Source organism: Lepus europaeus, chromosome 15, assembly GCF_033115175.1.
Source record: "Lepus europaeus isolate LE1 chromosome 15, mLepTim1.pri, whole genome shotgun sequence".
In the NCBI taxonomy this organism is placed as follows: Eukaryota; Metazoa; Chordata; class Mammalia; order Lagomorpha; family Leporidae; genus Lepus; species Lepus europaeus.
The window spans coordinates 84,332,845-84,351,411 of record NC_084841.1 but is presented as its reverse complement, the minus strand read 5'-3'; the positions used below and the strand labels follow the sequence as shown (position 1 = coordinate 84,351,411).

Here is an 18,567-nt window from a genome sequence, read left to right as displayed (position 1 = left end):
AATGAAAGGCCACTTTTAGATTTGCAAGTAAAAATATAATTACAACTTTGCAAGTTTTAATGAATTCACAAAATAAATCCAATTTCCACTAATGAAATGGTTATATTAATATCTTTTTTTAAAAAAGATTTATTTATTTATTTGGAAGGCAGAGTTAGAGAGGCAGAGGCAGAGGGAGAGGGAGAGAGAGGTCTTCCATCCGCTGGTTTACTCCCCAAATGACCACAACAGCCTGAGCTGTGCCGATCTGAGGCCAGGAGCCAGGAGCTTCTTCCAGGTCTCCCATGTGGGTGCAGGAGCCCAAGCATGTGGACCACCTTCTATTGCTTTCCCAGGCCATAGCAGAGAGCTGGATCAGAAGTGGAGCAGCTGCGACATGAACTGGCGCCCATAATGGAACGCCAGCACTGTGGGTGGGGCTTTATCTGTTACGCCACAGCGCTGGCTCCTATATTAATATCTTAGCTATTTAATAGTTTTGAATGTGCTTATAAGTAAGCATTCAATGCATAAAATGAGCATACTTCCTTATTTCGACTAACTTGCTTAGATCACTTTGGCTTGTATTACAGATAAATGACAGCGTAGACATTTCAAATCCCCACTGACTAGGAGGTAGTCAAATCAATATCAGCTACATAATACATAAAGGATGGATGCAAATTTTATAGCAAAGAAATTAATAATTAATTGATATCTGTTTACTGTAACACAAATTTGTTGTCAGCTTTTTCTGAAGTTTAACAATGCTTAAGGCAAGACTGATAAATCACACATAAAATATCATTGTTTAAGGTAAACATGAGATTAAAACAAACATGTTCTTTAATGTTTATGAATTTTATACAATCTATAATATATGGTAACTCATGCACTGTTCTTTCTATTTGATAGTATAGCACAGCCACTATAGTTCATATCACTATTATATCAAGCAATTTCAGTATTTTTTTTTTATTTCAGCAATTAAAAAGGGCCAATATTTTCCAGATTACAAAGGTCTGGTTGAAGAGTCAGAAATGAATAATATCAAAGGTAATCATTTCCAAAACTGAATTTATCCTGCACAAATGACTCAACAATGAAAATGTTGTCTACAAAGTGTGCATATAAAAGGCTTTGTGCCTGTCACCCAGCTCTGAGTGGCTCCCTATCTAGGTTGAAAATGGTTATGCAGGGTTGTATGTCCTATTTTTCCATGCCTGCACTAGAGATACAATATGGGAATTCAGCTTGGTAATTACTAATACACCACACAGACACAATTACAGCCTGTATGCCGCATAAAAGGATCACTTGTGGTCTGCATCCGTTACAAAGAGCAGCAGGGAGCCAACAGGCAGCACGACAAAATGCTTTGCAAGACGGAAGGAGACCCGAAGAGTCCATGGACACTGATACAAGGACCTTGATTCTTCCAGCAATGATTTAAGCCTCTTTCCATCAATTATGGCCCTTTGTGCCGGGCGTCTTATCACCAGCAGCTTTACAGGAACTGCGCACAACAATGCGCAGGCCGCTGCAGCCCCGGGAACCCGGCTGACATTTCCACACCCTGTTGCTATGTTTGACCTGGTTATTCAGATGACTTAAGCAAGACAAAAATGGGCAGGAAAAACAGTGTTCGCATTGCAAAACCGGCCTGGGTCGTTTACAATGGCAGAGTTGCATTTCTCCCAGTCAAAAGCCATCTGATTCTGGGAAAACGGCGTTTATCAAAGCGGTGTCTACTTCATTGAAACAAAATGAAAAAGTGAAAAACCTGCTCGGATGACAAATCGCCAGAAAGGGACCCAGTCTTGGTGTATCGAGGGGGCTGTCTACTGGGCCAGAGTTTTCCTGTCTAAGGCAGCTGAACTCACGTGAGTCAGCTGCTGTCTTGAGTTGCAGCGACTCACAGAAGTCATTTTCTTCCTGTGAAACCCTTTAAAGATGGGCGTTTCACGGCAAAGCAATAAGCGGGTTTTACTGTACCAAAGTTTCCCTTCATTATTACACGCTGTACATTATTTTACAATACCCTCATTTAAGATGCTCTTTTCAACTCCGTCTTACAATTATGAATTTTTAAGACCTTAGAAAAGTTAGTTCTTTATGGTAGTTTGTCAGGATCTGTGAAACAAAGCCTTGTCTTTCAGAAAATGTTTACAACCTATGAGGGAGGGGAAAAAAAAAGGACCCTGAGGCTACAATGTTTATTGGCACCTAGGAGTCTGAAAAGAGAGTCAGGCCTGCGGTTTTTGGAGGGCATTTTATCCTCGCTCACATTCTCCAAGGTTTCTCTGAATGAACAGAACCGGATTACTCAGCCTTCTCTTCCACGCCTATCCCTCTCCATTTTCCTTGGCACGCCTGAGAGCCAGGCTATTTTTAGTTAAGCAGTTTTCTATTTTTAGACAACTGCCAGTTAGAAGACATTTGTTAGGGAAAAATTAAAAAAACACACACACACACACACACACAAGGGAGGAGGCAAGACGCTTCCCTCCACACATTGTAAAACAGCCTTCAACCTGTAACTCCAGGCATTTCAGCTGCTTTCAATCTTGGAAAAATAAAGAAAAATTCAGAGTTCAGGGTTTTAAAAATAAACCTACCCTCTGGCAAACCGACCAAAATACAACAAGCTGTTACTATGCGAAACAGGGAGGGCGAAAACAAAGAACATTCTCCAATGATTAAACTGCGAGAAAAGTTGAAGAGCCATGAGGTTCTGAGAATGTTACGCAGGCATGGAACAATTTTCCAGACCTTCAGCCAGATGTATCGTGTTTTAGAGTGCAGACGGAGAGAAACCTCATCTGTAAGGCTGGGCCCAGGCTGTGGGATGCAACGTTAGGGTTGAACCTTTTATCAAGTGTAAAGGCAATTATATCCACTGCATATTCCCAATGTTTGTATTTTATGGACTCACTCTAGAAATTATAACCATCTGTGTGCAGAGAATTATCTAATGGGAAAGCAAAATAAACGCTGCTACCTACATGCTACATGTGTGCATACATGTATGTATATATGGTCTTACTGTCTAGATATATACATACATATACATATATATATACAATCATATATACAAATGTGCATTTAGTGTGCATGTGTGTTTCCTATCATCATATGTAAGATTTTAAAGGGAAAGAAATGGTTCACACGCTGGCTTAGCTTCCCAACTGATTGTACTTATTCCTCAAGGTCCTACCGTTATCCAGTATCTATCATAAGATGCTTCCAGGTGCTCACAGCTGTAATGATGTTTTCCCCCGACTCGGTGAGGTCTCTGCACCGAGTCTCAGTCAGAGGGTCATGGCCGGTTGCCAGCACGACGCCTGGCACGTGGTCTTCATGTTCGCAAGTATTTGCAGAGTGCAGAACAAATACTGTGCATTTTATGCTCAAGTACTGGCCCTGGAGGGCAGCAAACGGGCCCAGAGAAATCCTAGTGTTTCCCAGGGCACTCAGCGCAATGCCTTGAACAGACAATGGACCTTCAAAAAGGTCATAGACCAACAGAATTAAAAGGTAGGAAGCTTTCTTTGGAGTAAAATATTCTCAAAGTCCATGTAGAGGTTTTTTTTTTTTTTAATAAAATGCATTTTTCACAAACTTCTTCAAGATGCCTCTTTAATATATTTCTATTTTTGGAGGGGGGACAAATAAACTTATTTTCAAAGTCTAATTTCCATGAACTTTTGGAAGTACTCTATTATACTTCATAAAGGTTTAATGGAAAAGAAAGCAAAATCAATCCACTGACCTTTGCTAAACCTTCTTCATTTGGGTACGGCGCTATTGTTATTTGTATAACAATGCTATATTTATTTATTAAATGATGTACTTACTAGGATAAAGTGTTACATAATCCCAACTCAAGAATTTGCTGCTTCCCTCTTTAGGTCAACATTTTTATTCCCTGAACTTTCTCCTTGACTTTGAAAATGAAACCAACTTTTATAGCTTACAGTTTGCAATGGGCCCTGACATCTTTTATAAGTGCAATTGTCCCAAGCCTGGTGAGGGCCTCACTGCGACCAGTACTAACTCAGGGAGGATCCTGAAGCCCCAGCAGGTTATGTTACTGGCCCCAGGCTGGAGAGAAGGAGTTTGATGCTGCTTCCAAACTACGGCTTTATTTTTCACCTCTCCATCTCTCTCTCTCTCTCTCTCTCTCTCTCTCTCTCTCTCTCTCCTCCAGACCTGTGGCACTTTCAAAGTTCTAATTCCTAAAAGGCAGATTTAAAAGACAAACTCTCGTAACAATGCTTCGACCACATTCTTTAGCAATATGATGCGGCGTTGTTTCCCCATGTGAAATTAATTCAGAGCAGCCACAGTTCAGGAGAACCAACCATGAAGTCTGGTTGCAGATAAAATTCCACACATACCCAGTTAGGAAAAATGGGAAGAACCCGTGCACTCGCATGCTTGCTCCTTTCCCGTTGGAAAAGCTCACGACGGCCCTGGCTTGTTTTTACTTCCTGTCCCTTCTCCATTTTCTCTTCTTCCTCAGGGCAATTTCAGCCTCCGTGTTCTCTGAATGCTTTGGTCTTGAGCCACAGAATCACACTGACTTTAACGCATATTCTGTTCCTTGGCGTGGACACAGAATGAGTGACTCAGCTTTCCTGCTTGGGTTTCTGTGCCCTGGCACGGGTCCCGATGCACAGTAGGCATGCAACAGATGCCTGCTGCAACCTCTCCAGGCCGGATTCTCTCTTTGGGGTTGCATCCATCAGCCATCACGCTGATTATCCCAAAGAACCACGGCACAAGCTCCACCACTCACTGTCAGACTGAAGGGTTCTTCGATGGTGGACAGTTCGACAGGGACCTACTAGTCACGGTGGAGGGGGAGGCTACCGAGCACTCAAGGTGTGGCTCCTGAGACTTGGGACCAGGATTTATTTGATTTCAATTTATATAAAACCACACGTGGCTAGTGGCTACTTTACTGCTCAGTGCCGATCACTACATCTGAAATATGGTTATATCATCCAAAGAGAGCTCACATGGCCAAATTAATTGGTTTTGTAATTGCCACAGCATAGGTGCTAAATCTATCATGTATTAAATGCTTATGGTAATGCTGAGAGGGTTTCTGGAATTAAAACCTAACGGTGGGTGGAGCTGGTTTAAGATTAGTAGCACATTCTTACTTTCTGACCTCAGTTTCTCTATGAAATGGTTTCCTTGAGGTCACAGTGTTGACGGCTGTTTAAGGCTCAGGAGTAATTTGTATCCTATTTTGAAAAATAAAGTATCTAATTCAGAAACTCTGGCACGACAATTACTATTAATTCATCTATCTGCTTAGTGTAATAATATTTTTATAGATGTGAGAAAAAAAAAAAACCCAAACCCCTTTGTACAGTTTACTGTTTACAGGGCTTCTTATCCAAGAACAGTAGCTCTAAATAGTTCCCGAGTTTATTTACTAAAACATAAAGATAAGAGATTTAATTGACATGAAGAGGCTTTCAGAATCTAATTAACCTCCCAGCTAGTCATTAACTCTATGACCTTTAGAAATAATTGACAGAGAATTCCTCCTCCTTATTCAGAACTTCCATCAGGTGGCTATATTTCAGGGTAATACAGACTACACTCCGTGCTTTTGAGACGGATTCATAATCCAAACAGCTGTTGGTAAACCAGGATCGAGTTCCAACAATAGAACCTGCCTACCTTCACCCTGCTGTATCTACATGCAGCATTTGCAATCCTTTTAATGATGAGTTTTAAGTCTTTTCCCAGAATGTCCTATGGATTATTTGACCATGAGGATAATGAAGAAGGTAGAGAGCTGCCATGACCCCTCGGCACTCATAGCACACACCCCTAACCAATCACATCACATTCTAGACTGAGCAATGACTTGGACAACCAACCACATCACACTTCTCCACTGAGTGTGGACTTGGAGAACCAATTACATCGCACTTCCCAGTGAGTCTAGACTGGGACTCAGGCTGTTCTTCAACACAAGTCCAGGCAGCCACTACCAAGAGACGGGCACTTACAAAGAAGGGACCAGACCAGGAGATGCCATGGGCAGTCGCTCACCTTAATGAGTAACCACAGGCCTCTTGTATCACATTTCCAGAAAAACCTAATGCACTTGCTTTTAAAATTAATTTCATCAAGCGTGAGTTCTAAGCGTCAATTCTATGGAATGATCTAATAAATTTTATAACACTTGTTTACAAGACAGGGTCTACAGATGTACTTTCAAATGCCTTGCTAAAGGAAACAAATGTTTGGACAGCAAAATGTAGCTACTTAAAGTTTGGTTCAGAAGTCAGCAGCATCAGCATCAGCTGGGAGTGTGTCAGAACTACAGAATCCGGGCTCTCCCATCCCCACAGACTGAGTTCTCAGCCCCTGCCGTTGGCTGCAGGCCATTTGGGGAGTGAACCAGTGGATGGAAGATCTGTCTCTGTCTCTGTGTTTCAGACAAACCAACCAACCAACCTTAAAAAAAAAAAATCCCAAGAAACCAACACTGGTGTGAAGAAAGAAATATAAAACCCCTTTGATGAAAAGAGCCTCATCTTCTATTTTGACTTTGGGCAACTCAGAACTATTTCTAAAGTTTCACTTTTGAATGTACTGTACAAGTATAATCAGTGATCAAGCCTGAGGGAGTAGGATTGTTCTGCTCCTGCATATCTTATTTAATGCTTTTCCAAACCAAACAGTGTATCTTTGTAGGTGCTATCAATGGCTGGAAAGCGACTTCAGGCTCAAAGATGTCAGGAATGATGGGAACCTTCTCTTGTCTTTCCAATAATTAAAAATGTAAATAGAAAAATCCCAAATGTGCCTCTAACTACAAAGCTCCATATTCCACGAAATCTCTAACTTTCAATAAAAATGGACAATTAGGAGCCAGGCTAAACATTTTGCTCTTTCACTCTACATTGTACTGGGAAAGGGAGGGAGGCACGACGTGAGAGCTTTGGTTTGCTCTGGTTCAGAAAGCTCCATGTAGAATAACAGTGATGAGAGAACGGCGATGATGAACACAGGAAGAAGTCACATCACTGGCAGAAAGACTGCTATTTTGAAACCAATTGTTTTTCCTGCTCCTACGATTATTCAATAATTCTGTTGACTGTTAGCACTAAGGCCCATGAGTCATTAAAGCTGCAGAATAACAGACACGAGAGGAAACTCAGTTATGGCCTCGTGCATATAACTTGTGTAATCTAACAAATATTACTATTTGCTCAACAATGACTGTTTTCTTAATAAATGAGATGTGAAGCAGCTTTTTTGTTTATAAAACATGCAAATTAAGCATGGGCATTATTTTAAAAAGGAAATGGCTCTTCAAATTCATTATGTAAAAATCACTGTGGTACAGTTACAAGAGATATGAATACACTGAAAAATTCAAGACTTGTTTCTTTCAGACTTTGGGGAATAGAGATAAATACGGTCCTCAGTGTTTTTTAAAGATTTATTTATTTGAAAGGCAAAGTTACAGAGAGGCAGAGGCAGAGAGAGAGAGAGAGAGAGAGAGAGAGAGGTATTCCATCCGCTGGTTCACTCACTCCCCAGATGGCCACAACAGCTGGAGCTGCACTGATCAGAAGCCAGGAGCCAGGGGCAACTTCCAGGTCTCTCACGTGGGTGCAGGGGCCCAAGGATATTGGGCCATCTTCTACTGCTTTCCCAGGCCGTAGCAAAGAGCTGGATCGGAAGTGGAGCAGCAGGGACTTGAACTGGCTTCCATATGGGATGCCAACACTGCAAGCAGCAGCTTTATCTGCTACGTCACAGTGCCGGCCCCAGTAATAAGTCTTTTAAAAGATATATAAACCAACAGGAATATTTGAAATTCAGGAAGGGGGAAGGATTGCAGCACAGAGAGTTGAGCTGCCACTTGGACACCTGCACCCATATTGGAGTGCCAGTTTCAGTCCCTGCTATTCCCCACTGCTTTTCCAGCTCCCCGCTAATATGCCTGGGAGGCAGCAGAAGATGACCCAAGTACTTGGGTTCCTGCCACACACGTGGAAGACCCAGATGGAGTTCCTGGCTCCTGGCTTTGGCCTGATCCAGCCGTGGCTACTTGGGGGCATTTGGAGAGCGAAGCACTGTTGGAACATCTCTGTTTCTGTCTCTCTTCTCCCTGTCTCTGTCTCTCTGCCTTTCAAACAAAGTAAGTAATTCTTTTAAAAAATTAAAATTCAGGAAGAATATGCAAAAATTTGGTTTTATAAAAAAATCATGTTTCTCCCTCATTCTAGGAAGCCTCAACATTGAAGGCTTAAATGTTTATGGATTGTACTAATAGTTTGTTCATTTTTCAAAATACCTATTGAAACATGCTTGTGTTCTTTGTTTAGCAAAGGACAGAGCAAGCTTCCTGACTCACTAGCAATAAAACCACAAGTGCTACAATTATGTTTTATAGTAAACCCAAGGAGGATTTTAAATTACCCGAAGGATATCATCTCTCTAAATTCCTTCATAAAGAAAAAGTCTGCTTTCCTGAAGAAATTCATTTTACTACTAATATCGCAAAACACTAGCCCGATGTTGCTCCAAGTAACTTTAAAATAGTAATAAGAAAGATCTGACATCTTTCTGGTCACAAGCTTCAAATTAAAAAGCAAAAATAACACACACTGCCTTGCTCACGTGGCTAGTGCTCCCTGTCAGCCAAGACAACCTGCACGGGTCCGCTGACCAGAGTCCGTTTACTGATCCACGCTGTGGTTACTGGTGCAGGGGTGAGACCTGCTTTTAGCTTCACAGTGCACTGATGTCTCTCAAAGTGCACACTGATGACCGGAGTCTAAAATCACACAGCTATCCAGTTCTTCACTTCTGAAACGCACCCTTCCAATGTGAAATTGAAAAATTAATCTTGGTGCTGATTTTCAAACGCAGTAGGGTTGACATGCCAACCTCTACACATTTCAGTTCAGCCTGGTGCCGTCCTAGAACTTGCTGAGATGATCAACGCCTTCTGTCTCCCTATTAAATTCCTCAGCCACTGGCCACGTGTGGCCACTGAACACTTGAAACATGGCCAGTGTGGCTGAGGAGCTGCATGGAGCATTTTGTTTTATTAAATTCACTTCATTGTGAATGGCCACATGTGGCTAGAGGCTACCGGACTGCACAACACTGATCTAGAGTACTTGAGTGTTTTTTGATAGTGGTTTGGTGAACTACAAATTTTAATGAACTGCTATACTAAACCCATACCTTAAATGAATAACATTATGCTACATGATAATCGCTTGGTCTAACTTTCCCATCTGTTTATTCTAAAAAGAATCAGGTATTTCAAAAATTTTGTGGAAAAATGGAATGAAAATGTAAGTTTATTTAGGCATAAAAAAACTTTCAAGTCATGCAGAATTTTTGTTTTCTAAATATACATTATATATTCTCCATGAATTTTTTTTTTTAAGATTTATATGTTTGTTTGAAGGCAGAATTATAAAGCGAGGGAGAGATCTTCCATCTGCTTGTTCATTCCCCAAATGGCCGCAACAGCTGAGGCGAGGCCAGGCTGAAGCCAAGACCTTCACCCAGGTCTCCTACATGGGTCAAAGGGGCCTAAGCACTTGGGCCATCTTCCACTGTTTTCCCAGGCACATTAGCTCAGAGCTGGATGGGAAGTGGAGCTGCCGGGGCTTGAACCATAAGGCATGCTGGCATTGCAGGCAGTGGCTTAACCTGCTGTGCCACAACACCTGCCTCTCCATGAACTTTTTGAAGACCCCATGGATTGTCTGAGGACCCAGCACCCTCTAGCCTCATGATAAACATGAGGATATGATGGTGAGCAAAGGTGTGCCCAGTCTCTGTGCTCCCGGCATTTGCAGTCTAGTGTGGAATATGGAATTAAGTAGTTTCTGTTTTCTAATTTGAAGCTTGTGAACTGGAACGATGAACCATCTTTCTGGCTACTATATTACATTTACTTGAAGCAACCTGGGGTCAGTGTTTAGCTTTATAATCAGTAAATTAATTTCTTCAACACCTGCATGACAACCGTGGAAGAAAAGCACCTAACACAAGTCCCGGGGCTTCTAGGATAGCTTTGCAGCTGGGACCTGCCCTGAACGCAGGATAAGCAAAAGCTAAGCCCTGGCCTGGTAAAGAACCAGAAGACAAAGCAAACCAGCATCTGCAGAGAGTAGGATAGCACCGTTCAGGCTGCCTCCAGGGTAGGGCGGGAATGGTGGGGGAGGCACAAGGGAGGACACAGCACAGGTGAGTGAGACGGAAGAGGAGGAGACACAGGATCCAGCCCCTGTGGGGAGGACTGAGAGTCCCCTGGGACCTGGGTTACCTATCTGTCACCAGGCATTCCACGGCATGGAGCACACAGCAGGACTTTGACAGATCTTTGCTCAGTGGACGACTGCAACAGTGAACACCCACAAAAGACCAAATACACAAGTGAATGTGCATTAGCTTCCAAGAAAAGTGCCCGTGGAGTGGAGTGGGTGATTGGCTTACAGTTAGGATGGAGCCTGGGCAAGTCTGGGTTCAAGTCTCAGTTCTGCCTCCAGTCCGGCTTCCTGCTAACGCAGATCCCCGGAGGAAGCAGTGAAGGCTGCTGGGTACCCACCACGCACAAAGGAGACCTGGATCGAGTTCCTGGCTCCTGGCTTCAGCTAGGCCCTGTCCCAGGCGTCGTGGGCATTTGAGCGAACCAGTGGATGGGAGTACAGTCTCTTTCACTGTCTCAAATATATAAATTAAAAAAAATATATATTTTTGCTAAACAAATGCCAATATCCATCTATTGAGACAGTTGGGAATCTACGGTTTACTCTACAGCAATTGTCTGCACCCTGAGTTCCCCAGGGAGCAGCAGGGGCCTCAAGTGTTATTCCCCTTCCTTACTTAATCACTGGCCTGCTGGAGAAGCCACACAACAGAATCCCTGAGTCACAGCGGCGGGGCGCTTCCTTCCTGGTCTGGCGCTGAGCGATACTCCCGTGTGGGTTTTGCGGCCAGAAAACACGTGCTGGCTGGGAATGCTGTCACTGCAGGGTCACCTGGAACCACCGGCCAGGACACACTACCTATGTGCATGGACGATGCCTTGCTTAGCCCAAGGCTCCGTCTCAGCGGCCTGTACTGCGTTCGTGAGCTTACTGCTCCTCTGTCCTTGTGCCTGAGGATATTTCAAAAAGTTCATGGACAAGCAGACTCAAGAGATGTTTATTTTGGTGCCTAAAAAATTGACATTTGTATCTAGTTTTTTCAAAATATACATTTTCCATCAACTTTTTGAAGATGCATGATGTACTAATTTTGCATTTTTAACAAAGATTTATTTATTTGAATGGCAGAGTTAGAAAGAGAGAGAGAAAGAGAGACACACAGAGAGAGACAGAGAGAGAAAGAAAGCGTTGGGGAGAGACAGAGAAAGATCTTTATCCGCTGGTTCACAGCCCAGTGACTGCAACAGCCAGGGTTGGACCAGGATGAAGCCAGGAGCTTGGGACTCCATCCAGTTCTCCCATGTGGGTAGCAGGGGCCCAAGTACTCAGGCCATCTTCCACTGCTTTCCAAGGTGCATTAGCAGGGAGCTGGATTGGAAGTGGAGCAGCCAGGACTCGAACTTGCGCTCATGTGGGAATTTTCAACCCATTGCAACATATCACCCACCCCAAGTTTTGCATTCTTCACAATAACGCCCGCGTTCTGCTGATTCAGCCGCCCTCACACAGTGCTGAGCACAGGCTGGTGCCTGCTGAGCTGCTGCTATAGGAAGCCATGGTGTGAGGGTGCCATGTGGGGCACCCACCAATGACATCGTCTCTCAGCAACAATGCAGCCAATGCAAACTGTGAGGCTCTGCTGTCCATGGCAGCTAGCAGCACAAACAGGGCCCCAGACAGATGGATGTGATGAAGGGGTCAGCTCCTGAGAACCATCAGGTTCCCTCCTGAACCTAACAGCTTCCGAAGCCAGCATTTCGGATGAACATCCAGATCAAATACAATGGACTGTCTTCAAAGGAACTGCTTTTAATACAACTGTTTTTTCTTTAATCAATGGATTAAAAATTTAACACATTTACTAAATCTGGCATATTTATATATTGTATCTAAACAGACATTCAAGCTGCATTATAACATAATAATAATAAAGAAACTATCTCCTTCTGTCTGTTAAGCCTTTGTGCGTCTTTGTGCCATTGTAGCAGTAGTGCTAATTATGAAGCAAAGACATGATAATTATGCAGAGCTTTTCTGGGAAAAGAAGGAATCTCTGTCAACACCCACACGCTGCACAATTTCCTATGACCCTGTAACACTACTCCGGTATGGCCCAGAAATTTGTATTCCAGTTTCAGGGCAGGAAATCATATTATTTCTCTCGCTACCCCTGCTCCAACATTTTTTTTTTTTCTTCTTTTGAGTAAACTGTTCCTAGAGGGTTAAGGGAGAAGGGGTAATGGTCCAAGAGGGAAATAGAAAACTAATGACCCTTCATGAATTGTATTTTGCTCCCCATTAAACTTACTCAGTTAAATGTATTCCATTAAAAGACGTAGGATTTGAAAATTTTACCCGGGAGTAGCATACTAGCTTAACTTTGAGTTTTATGCTAGATCCATTCTAAGAGTGAATTCCTCAACTCGCTGGTGGATCCAACGCAATGTGTGTCTTCGAGTTGCAGAGCTTCTCACGCATAGTGGGTCTACGGAGATGTGCAGAGCTTTCCAAACCCCAAATCCCGCCTCCTCCCCCAGCTACCTCTATGGTGTTGATTCAACCACTGGCATTTTGGAACACGTTCCATGTGGGGGTGGTGAGAAGTTTTGTCAAGCCGAGGGACTGCAGCCTTCCTTCTTTCTCTATAAATCTGATATTAGAAAAAGTGGGAAAACCACACAGGTGACGAAGGCGTGCAGAGGTAGCTAAGCTGAGCACACAACAGTGTGTTTCGTACATCCAAAGAGCTGAGCCACCCAGTGTCTAGGTTTGACCTAGGATTCCTGAATGTTGTTTTGAGAAAAGTAGAGCTCTAACCTATTGATATTAAATGAAAGAAAATGGAGTCTTCGCTTTACTCTTTTTAAAAATCACCACTCTTTAAAAGGAATAGTGTTGCCGAGGACTTTATATTCAAGGTTTTCCTTTTTGAGATGAGAAAACTTTAGCAGGAGAGGGAAAGCTAACTTGCACATGACGCCATGGTGCAAGACAAGCAATCAAATGCAAGATCTTTGGCTCTCAACCACTGCTCTGCTCATGGCCTCCGAAGGGTCCGGTGCTCAGATCGTTCAAGAATGGGAAAGTCTCCTACAGGATATGAAACTTGAGGTCACCTCTAAGTCACACAGGCACGGAAGACTTGACAGCCAACTAGTTCTGTTCACCTTCATGTTTATGTATCTTCAAATTTACATGTGCACATGAATAAAGAACTATGTGAAATAAACCGCCAGCAAAGTTTATGAGCAATCTTAAATTTCAATACCAGGATTAGCACAGAATTCAAATGATCAGCCAATGAAAATCTAGAATGACACCAGGTATCTTAAGCACATGCCACATTAGCTCTAGGTAATTCACTTCTGTTTCTCTGACATTATTTGCTTGTCCTTGCAAGGCAAAATAAAATAATCCATCCAGTTTAAGACTTCTGAGAAATTTCCAAATACAAAGAAATAAGTGTTAGTCTCGGACCACATGAACAGGTAAAAGGGAGATGGATGTGGGAGGCATATGAACTTGATCAGGATTCACAGCAGATTCTTCTCACAATACGTAACCAGTCCTAGCAATGGGTATGATGAGGCCAGCTCTGTCAAACGGAATCTCAGCACATACTTTCAGAATATTATAACTGTGTCTTGTATTTCTGGGAAAACATGGCAGACACAACCTAGCAAACGACAAAGCAGACCAAAAGGTGAGGAGAGCAGGTAGACGGGGCCCATTCTCCTGACCTCTCCTTCTCCTTTTTGGGTTAGCAGCCACTGCTCATGAAAGAGTCTAGGACGCAACAGCACGCGAGCCGGGTATCTGCCGCAAGTGTTTTAAAAAGTTCCATCCAAAATTCTATGGCATGTTACTTATGCTAATCAATCTAAAATATCTTTTGGGTTTTAACACGCTTATTTATTTTTGTCATAATCAACATTTTAAATGTGATTTTGATAAAACACTGAGCAAACATTTAGATTCATTTTCCTCCAGTCTCCGATACCACGTACATCAACAGTTTTCACTGCTATAGAAAATGATGTAATTTGGGGGGGAAAAACATCTTTAAGAAAATGATTGTCATTACTCTTCCAGCAAGAACATATTTCAAAGAATTAATTAGGGAGAAGAGACATAAAGTGAAAAATTGGAAGTGTAAGGCTGGCATGAGTTCATATTTCAATATAATTTTTTTTGCTACATTGGGAAATCATCTAAGATGTGGTGAGCTATCTGCTGAGCACAGTTCCCAACCCTGGTGTCCGGATAACGCAGTGGGGGACGTGATCATCCTAGGAAGACGAGGCCCTGGGACTGGATTTCCAGCAAGGACCAATGCCACACCTTCCCCGTCATTCCTGCACCTTACGTTGTGTGGGGGACAGACAGGGCACAGTGGTAGCGGGGGTCATGAGCATCCCTGGGAGGGAAAGCCACGGCTGTGTGCCGGCCGGGAGGTCCCTGCACGCTCGCCCTCACCTCCACGATGTCCGAGTTCGTCCGGCTCTCGTGCGGCTCGTTGTACTCCGTGTACTTGAGCAGCACCTTGTCCATGTCGGTGCTGGCGTACTGGAACAGCTTGTTGGTGCTGTTGAAGATGATCAGGGCGATCTCACAGTCGCACAGCACGCTCAGCTCGTAAGCCTTCTTCATCAACCCAAATTTCCTCTTGGTAAATGTCACCTGGAAAAAAAGACAGTGGGCAAGTTTTTAAAGAGAAAAAGTCGTGCACGTGTGGGTTTTGCTTTATGTGTATTTTTTTTCCTTTGCAAAAACAATGGTGAGTAGTTGTCAGAGCCCCTGGGCAGTAACACATTTGGAAGGAAAGCAAAATAAATCTAAAACTAATTTCTGCTTAGAATTTGAAAATGTGTGATTTCTAGCTTGCTGCTGAAGCTGTAAGATTCAATGTAAAGCATTTTAATGAAGGTAACCAGAGAACGAGTCCACATTTCTTTGAGCAACAGAAGATTTAAAACAATTAATTTCAGAATGGTTAAACTTCTCCCTAAGTTTGGAGCTTATTTTTTGAACACCTGAAGCCTGAATACAACCTTGTTAACTTAGTATTTTAGATTGGTGCAAAAAAAAAACAAAAAAAAACAAAAAAAACAAAACCTTAAAATTGTCTTGTTTCATGCCATTTAATTGAAAATACTTGAAGAAATGCAACTGTGCTCTCAAAGAGTTCTGCATTTGGTTTTCCAGCCATTCAGTAATAATCTTGGGAAGCAACTTCGCCCTAATACTGGTAGGGTTTTAGTTTCATTCTTCTATTTACGTTTTTTTTCTTTTCTCCAGCCAGAAATTACAGCTACCTCTGAGTTTTTCTTCTTTTAATCTAATCTATTACCAAGTCCCATAATTCCTTCCCTCAAAACATTTCTCAGGTTCACACTTGTCTCTTTCCCAGGCGGCTCCACCACTTATACCCTTATCAATTCACTTCCGGACAGCCTGTCAGCTTCCTGTCCCGGCAGATTGCCCTGCCTGGACTCCCTCTCTCCTGGATTCACCCCAAGCTGCAAAGCCTCACTCTGCCAGCTGCCTTTCTCCCACTGAACTGTCTGCCCGGCTCCCTGTCCTTAGTACTGCCTCCTTTCCACCTGCCAACCCTACCCAGTGCAGGTGATGTCTCCCTCTCCCTGGTTTCAGCCTTCTCTTGACTATAAACTTTAGCTTGCCACTCCAGCCTGCCCACCAAAACGGCATGCACATCCCTAAGCATAAGCTCACAGCAAGGTACTTCAAAAAGTTCATGGAGAATGGAATTAAAAGATAAGCTTGGGTGCAAAAAAAATTCAATCCATGCATATGAGGAGTCTTCAGAAAGTTTGTGGAAAATGTATTAGGAAAAAAACTATGCATGGATCTTAAATTTTTTTGGAGCCTAATAAGCTTACTTTTTAAATTTCATTTTCCATGAACTTTCGGCAGTTCCCTCTTGCATACTGTCCAGTGTTTCCAGCAAGTATTCTAACGAATATCATGCTTGTACCAAACTTCTTAAAAGTTCAATAGTCCAATACATTTGGACAATAAGGCAAATTGCTTGCAGGAAAGGCTGAGAAACCTAACTTATTTAATCTGTTTCCCATACCTACTACTGCCAGTAATATTTGTTTCTTTGCTTATTTATTTGGAGTAGTGATTCTTAAACTAGGCTTTGAGGCACTTACTTTTGGAAATGTCTGAATACCAGTATAGACATTATGGCAGAGCACATGGTAGAGACGTGCGATATAAAAAACTTAATGGGGGAAACCATTATGTGAGGTTCGCAGGAACATCACATCAATCTACATTATGTAACATTCTACAGTGACTTTTCTCGTGAGTTTTTTAAGTGACTCACCTATAGATTTGGAAAAGTGTCCATGCCACTGAATAGTGACTGTAGGACTCTATGCCGTTTGCAGGGAAGGTAGCACGTTAGAAAGGGAAGACCATGGAACTTGGATTCGGAGAATTCCGGGCTTGAATACTGGCTCTGCTATTTGTTAGTCCCAAGAAATTCATGTAGCTTCTTTGAGTCTCATTTTTTCATTGTGGTGACATCTACTCTTTGGGTTGCTATTGAGGACTGCATGAAACAATGCACACAGCGCTGCATGCAGTGCTTAGAATAAATGCCTCAAACCTCAGTTCCCACCGCTTTCTTAGCTAAGTTAACAGGAAAAGAAGAGCTAACACAACGTGTCTGTCCTGCGGTCCTGAGCAGTCTACCAAGTAGGGCCATTTGAGCACCTTTCCACTCCCGATAGAAAGAGAAAGCCCACCATGCTCGCTGGACAGCCTTTGGGAGAGAAAGCATTCTGGAACTTACCAGCCCACGGCACCCAGTCAATATCTACTCAGATGTGTTATTTACGTCCCAACCTTGGCAATGTCTGCCCTCCTTTTTCATGTTTATGGTCTCTCCAATGCGCATCTGATAAAATATAGCTGGTGTTTTATTTTCACATGAGAATACCATAGCACTTTAGAGACTTCTACTTTGGTTTGTTCAGAGGAGTCATGATTGATATTCAAGACGAATTAAGGACATAAAGTTGCATGATCACTAATCACCCAGAACTATACAAACGGTCTTTGAATATTTCTTTTAGATGCAATTTAAATATCCAACTGTACCTGCATATTGGTATTTTATTTACTGAAATAGGCTATAAAATATGTTCTGCACAGAAGGCCCTGACCCAAAATACTTCCACGTATCTAAAACCACTGTTAATCAGACTTCATGACCACAAGCTGTGGGTGGAATGTCTCAATACAGTACGGTTTCTGTTGTACTCAGACCTCAGAATTTAGCACGTTACAGCACCTACCATCAAAGCACACTGAGGTACAGAAATATCACTAAAGCCACTATTTGTGTTTACTTTTCGGTGCTCCTCAACTTTTGTGTAACCAAACAGGCTGCCGGATAATGCATACTTATTCAACAATGCTTGTCAAAAGAGTCAGTGCATATAGCTGCTTTTCATTAAAACTGCAAACTGAAATGATGACTATATTAAAGCATTTCAGAAAGTATCTTCAGATTCTACTCTTAATTGCTCCAAATCTAATTCTGCATTATGTTCATAATCTTTATAGCATACTCAAAATGTATTTTATAATGCTTTTTCTCATTGTTCATAGTTAGATAAAATTGTTTTTAGGCATTAAGCTTTCCAAAGAGAGCTGGGATATTACTCTTCATTTAAAATATGCCACTCAACGACAAAGATTGCAATTCAGAGCTTTTATACTTAAATGTAATAATGTATTGTAATGATTACATTTTTCATAACTTGACAATAGTCTGTAATGGGGACAAGTCCATATTTCTCTTTCAATAGCATATTTTGAACTTCAGGTGAGACAGAAAGCTGTTTTTATGATAGTTAGGCAAAGAGATGCTCTTTTCTAGTGTTTACACCAATCAAGGTATATCGGGAGGAGAATAGAGCCGATATCATTAAAGTGAGTACTACAATTCTTAGCTTAGTTTTCAGAACCAAAAAAACTTAATGTATTATGTATGCATGGAAAACAAAGCTACTCTGTAAACACTGACCATTTTATTTTATCTTTTTTTTAACCTCTTGAATCTTCCAATAACCACAAACGTAATGATGGTGCTGTATTGAGATGTCCCGGGATTAACTTTTGGAGTAACCCTGAATTTCAAATCCTCGCGTAAGGTCAGATATCACATATCTTATCTAACAGTGGCTCTAGATCATACAAGATGTGATCAAAAATTGGAACTGCAGAAAGCCAGAGTAAGTAAAGTGCCACCTAATTTAGTTACCGAGAAATTAAGGAGAAATCACTCCGGCCGAAATTTTCCGAGCACGATCTGTGTGCCAAACACTGTGCGAGG

General features: G+C 42.2%; 1 protein-coding gene across 3 annotated transcripts in view; it reads right to left on the bottom strand.

Moving 5' to 3' along the window:
• Nucleotides 1-18,567, bottom strand: part of MEF2C (myocyte enhancer factor 2C) — a 154,637-nt gene that overhangs the window by 64,591 nt on the left and 71,479 nt on the right. For all 3 annotated transcript variants that reach the window (XM_062211906.1, XM_062211905.1, XM_062211907.1), the window contains exon 3: nt 14,673-14,876. In XM_062211906.1, coding sequence (XP_062067890.1) covers nt 14,673-14,876 — 204 coding nt within the window. The remainder of the gene's footprint in view (nt 1-14,672; nt 14,877-18,567) is intronic.